The sequence below is a fragment of the Chiloscyllium plagiosum genome, chromosome 33, assembly GCF_004010195.1.
Source record: "Chiloscyllium plagiosum isolate BGI_BamShark_2017 chromosome 33, ASM401019v2, whole genome shotgun sequence".
NCBI classification, from domain to species: Eukaryota; Metazoa; Chordata; class Chondrichthyes; order Orectolobiformes; family Hemiscylliidae; genus Chiloscyllium; species Chiloscyllium plagiosum.
In genome coordinates, this window is record NC_057742.1 from 31,957,575 (window position 1) to 31,962,729 (window position 5,155).

The 5,155-nt window shown below is 42.2% G+C and overlaps 1 protein-coding gene across 1 annotated transcript in view; it reads left to right on the forward strand.

Annotated features, from left to right (window-relative positions):
* The first annotated feature begins 1,445 nt into the window (after nucleotides 1-1,445).
* LOC122539993 (somatotropin) overlaps nucleotides 1,446-5,155 on the forward strand; it is a 6,991-nt gene continuing 3,281 nt past the window's right edge. The window contains exons 1-4 of the mRNA XM_043675258.1: nucleotides 1,446-1,510; nucleotides 2,269-2,432; nucleotides 2,531-2,647; nucleotides 3,854-3,994. Coding sequence (XP_043531193.1) covers nucleotides 1,501-1,510; nucleotides 2,269-2,432; nucleotides 2,531-2,647; nucleotides 3,854-3,994 — 432 coding nt within the window. The 5' untranslated portion in view covers nucleotides 1,446-1,500. The remainder of the gene's footprint in view (nucleotides 1,511-2,268; nucleotides 2,433-2,530; nucleotides 2,648-3,853; nucleotides 3,995-5,155) is intronic.

A 5,155-nucleotide genomic window follows, 5' to 3' on the forward strand; every position in this document is an offset into this window, starting at 1 on the left:
ATGCAAAAGTAAGACCAGGGTCTGCTGAATGTAGTTTGCAGTCAGGAGAGACTAGCTATATAACACAACTTGAACCAAGTCTGATCTGCATGGAAATATAGTTAACAGATCTCTCTTTATAGACTTCACTTCATGCACAGATTAAATTGTCTCCGCTGCATCTTTTAGGTGACTGATGAGAACTTTTTTTTTCTTAACATAGAGTTGTTATATGATCATATAATGTTTAAATGCCTGGGTGGAGCCAGAGTGTTGTTATAAAACAGGCACACTTAAAATGCTCAGACCTCAGCAACAAAGGTGAGAACGGGATAAAAACCAAAAGAACTGCACATGCTGTAAATCAGAAACAAAACCAGAAATTTCTGGAAAAGCTCAGCTAGCAGCATCTGTGGAAGGATTACTTGACCCAAAATATTAACTCTGATTTTTTCTCCACAGATGGTGCCAGACCTGCTAAGTTTTTCCAGCAATTTCTGTTTTTGAGAATAAGACAGCCTCTTTGCCAAAGATCATATTATGTTCTAACACTCTTATATTGTAACTTCTGGTGTTGGGATAAATAGGACTACAAAAATACACTAAGAATAATTCCATCTGTCATGGTTCAGAAAATACATGGTGATTTTCAAACAATGTTCATTAAAAATATAACTTTTTAAATGTCTAAAGCAGAAAATACTTCGTGCACTGAACATGTCCATGATGCCTGGTGTGGAGTTGTCTTAACAACACATCGTTATGTTGACTTTCTTTTAAAGGAACTGGTGCAGGTAATGGTTACAAAAAGGGATAAAAGATTTGGCACAAAATGGTTGTGAGAGATACAGCCCCACTACGTGGTCCAAACTTCCAGTGAATTTGTTTTTATAAATATCTTTATGCAAAGGTGATAAGAGTACATGTTGTACATCTATTTCTGATTGTTATGTTCTTTATGTAGGTTGATTGGAAATGTCAAAGCAGTAAGATGCTGTTGAAACTTCATATGCACAACCCAGCTCAGCTCAGTATTGATGCCTTATTCATTTCTCACCCTGTGAAATGTATACCATTGACATATTTACCAATTAGTATGTGAGGGTTTTTGTTCTACAGGTCAATATGAAACACAGTTGAAACACTGGTCATGTCACATCACTTAATAAAAACATGCTGATTTGTGTTTTTCTTACTGTCATCAGTTCAGGTTACCAGAACTAAAGTGCAATGTTTTCACTTATTTAGTGGATGGTAGATGACAGTGACGTGAACACACAAACAAATTAGGGGTCGTGTTACTAATAACATGTTTAGGAAGTGCATAGTCCAAAGTTCCATAATCATTTAAAAAAATGCATTATGTTTCAAAACATTTTGTTTTTTTGCCTAAATTTCAATTTATGCATGGATTTCATATGATATATATGTTGACGATAGAAGGCAATGTTACAATTGTCCAAACCAAGCTTGCCTATAGTTTCTTGCATCTTTTTCGTTACTTACAGGGAAATTGATAGGATGGCTTCAGGTAATATCTCCTGGTTTATCTTGTTTCTGCTTGATTTGGGATTTAAATCCTTTTAACAGAAAGTTTCTATTGAGTCTTTTTGTCATCTTCCGCAAGTTTCTCTTCCAATGACCTTGCCAAGTTTTAACTGTATCTGTTGTGTTTCAATTTTTATTCCTATGCCAGTCGCACCAAACTATTGCTTGATTATTTACTTTCCATCAATTTCCAGTCAACTTGTTGATAATACAGCATTCGACAATGTAGACGTGTGGGCCCATCAAAATCTTGAACATTGCTGGAAATTATTTTTAAGCTATCCATTGTTGTGTTAGCAGGATTAGGCTCCTATTTTATTGAATAAGTTCCTTGGTGAACAACTTTAAACCACACCAAAGCTTGCAGTGGAATCCTTGTGCCTTCCTTCTCAAAGTCACACAATAGCTTTACAATATAGGGTGGCTATTTTTAATCAACCTATTTAGACATGTTACGGCCTGCCTCGGAAGCAGGTGGGACTTGAAGCCAGCCCTCCAGCCCAGGATTAGGGACACCACCATTGTGCCACAAGACCCCTCAGGAAGGGGACTTGAACCCATAACCAACCATTTCAGACACAAGGAGTAAAATCAGTGAGGTAACCTCGTGCTTTCTCTGGTAACTCTTCGCATTTCTTTGACTTCGTGCGGATTATTTTGATGTGTTTCTCCACTGTATTTCTCGCGAAAGGTCATGTTCAGTTTAGTTAGCACTGTTATTTTATTCCCCCTCCTCACTAGGTTTGTCACTGTGTTCCGTTGCCTTGGCCCTGATGTGGGTTTCCATGCTGTACCCCAGAGATCTGGAAGCGTACCCTTTGCTGCCTCTGTCTGAACTTTTCGCCAAAGCTGTGCACAGGGCACAGCATCTACATCTCGTTGCCGCGGAAACCTGCAAGGATTTTGTACGTAGCGATCCCTATGCTAAAGCATCATTAGCCGCAGCAATTAGCTTGTTATAGAAACCAACCACTGACATGCGTCTCATTTGCCTCTTCTACAGGAACGAAAATATATCCCGGAAGAGCAGCGCCACTCTCACAAGAGTTCACCCTCTGCTTTCTGCCAGTCTGAAACCATCCCAGCACCAACGGGCAAGGAGGATGCCCAGCAACGATCGGTAATGAAAACAAACACATACAAACACCATTCATCCCTTTACTTTTAACACTATACTTTGCCAAAGACTTCTGTCACTTGAACAAAGGTAAACAGTAATTGTCCTCAATACAATATGTCACCTTACTACATGCGAAGCAAAAACAGAACTTGCTGGAGCATCTGGTGGAGAGGAAGCTGGAATAACATTTTTGGGGGTCCAGTGACCCTTCTACGAGTTCTGATTGTAGCTAGGAAAGGGTTAGTGTACGTGCTGAGGATAGGATGGGATTGGAGGTGGGAGAGGGATGGAGGTGTGCGGGTGGAAGAAGTAAATGATATGCGGAGATTGAGATGAGAGAGATTACAACAAAGGAATGGATAATGGTGAGCCGGAAGAAAGGAAATTTGCTAATAGACACCATTAGTCGCTGAAAATGGATTGGTTGTAGAGAAAAAGAAAACCTTATGTGATTACAAGACCAGGTGTGCGGGGCAGGGGAAGGACATGGAAGAAGGTGTTCAGGCTTAAAATTATTGAACTGGATATTGAGTCTTGAAGGCTGCAGGGTCCCCAAGCGGAAAAGGAAAAGCTGCTCTTCCAGATTGCACGGATTCTAGCCGGAGTTCTACAGCAGGCCCAAGGCACAGATGTTGACCAGGGAATATAGTGGGCGTGTTAAAGTGGCAGACAATTCCGGAGTCATATTTGTAGAAAGAAGGCAGGTGCTCTGCAAAGTGATTGCCCAGTCTGCGTTGCATTCGCCCGGTGTAGAGGAGATCACATTGAGAGCAGCGAATACAGCAGACTAGATTGAATGAAGTGCAAGTGAATCGCTGCTTCATCTGGAGGAAGTGTTTGGGCCCTTGGACAGTGAGGAGGGGAGGAATAGTTACGCCTTCTGTGATTGCGTGGGAAGGCGCCATGGGAGTGTGGGGAGCTGTTGAGAGTGGATGAGGAGTGGAAAACGATGTCCCGGAGGTTAAAGTTCCTGTGGAATGCTGACAAAGGAAAGAGGGGAATATGTGTCTGGTGCAGCAATGGCAGTTTATGATCCTGGTGACTGCACAGTTTAAGCCACTACTTAACCGGCCCCCACACATAGTCAAAACCAAATGGTAACGGAATTTAGATTTTCCACTGAATTCTTGCTTCAAAGTTCAAAGTTAGAAACAAAGCGGTATCGACGTGATTGGAACAAAAACTCTTGTTCCCATTCTCTCACAGGATAAGGAGCTGTTACTGTACTCGCTGCTTCTCATTCGATCCTGGTTCGATTCCGTTCAGAACAGCAGGGCTTTCCGAACCTCAGACAGGGTGTATGACAAATTGCGGGACCTGGAAGAAGGTATCTATGCTCTATTGAAGGTAGGCGCACACAATACGACTGTCGCTCCTATAGTAATATACATGTAAATAGAAGACGGGTGCCAACATGGGAAAAGCTAATACAGAAGATGAAATGTTGTCGGTTCCCACCTTATTTCACTCATTCGTTGTTCTTACCTTCGTTCACTGTAAGTTTAACGGTACCAGTTTTTAAATTGCTAGAAAGCACGATTTTTTTTTGTGTATGATTCATTTGGTGAAAGAGACAACACACACTAGTAATAGGTGTATGGTAAAGGAGATTTAAATGACCCCAACAGCAATATCCATGTAACTTTAGAAACAGGAGATAGTCTGTGCCACTCGAATCTACCGGAATACTTTTTATTCAGGAGATAACTTCATTAATTGTACATGGCGGTCAAATATGTATACTTCATGCAAATATCTGAAACTTTTACATGGTGTTATTAAACTGGAATTTGTGCTAGAAAGTTTTACCGGTGTCTCAGTGGTTAGCGCTACTGCCTCACAGCGGCAGGGACCTGGCTTTGATTCCAGCCTCGGGCGACTGTGTGGAATTTGCAGGTTCTGTCCGTGTCTGCGTGGGTTTCCTCCGGGTGCTCCGGTTTCCTCACACAGTCCAAAGATGTGCAGGTTAGGTGGATTGGTCACGATAAATGGGTTACGGAGATAGAGTGGGGATCTGGGTGGGATGCTCTTTGGAGGGTCAATGCAGACTCAATGAGTTGAATGTCCTCATTCTGCACCGGGGATTCAGTTAGACTGAAGGTTTGAGTTATAAGGATAGTCTGGGATTTTCTTTCCCCTGGAGCGTAGGAGGCTGAGACCTTATGGAGGTTTATAAAATCATGGCAAACGTCTTTTCCCCAAGGCAGGGAGTTCAAAACTAGGGTGTGAGGGAAAAGATTTAAGAGACCAGAGGGGCAACGTTTCCTCACAGATGATAGTGTATACATAGAACATAGAACATAGAAGAATACAGCGCAGTACAGGCCCTTCGGCCCTCGATGTTGCGCCGATCCAAGCCCACCTAACCTACACTAGCCCACTATCCTCCATATGCCTATCCAATGCCCGCTTAAATGCCCATAATGAGGGAGAGTCCACCACTGCTACTGGCAGGGCATTCCATGAACTCACGACTCACTGAGTAAAGAACCTACCCCTAACATCTCT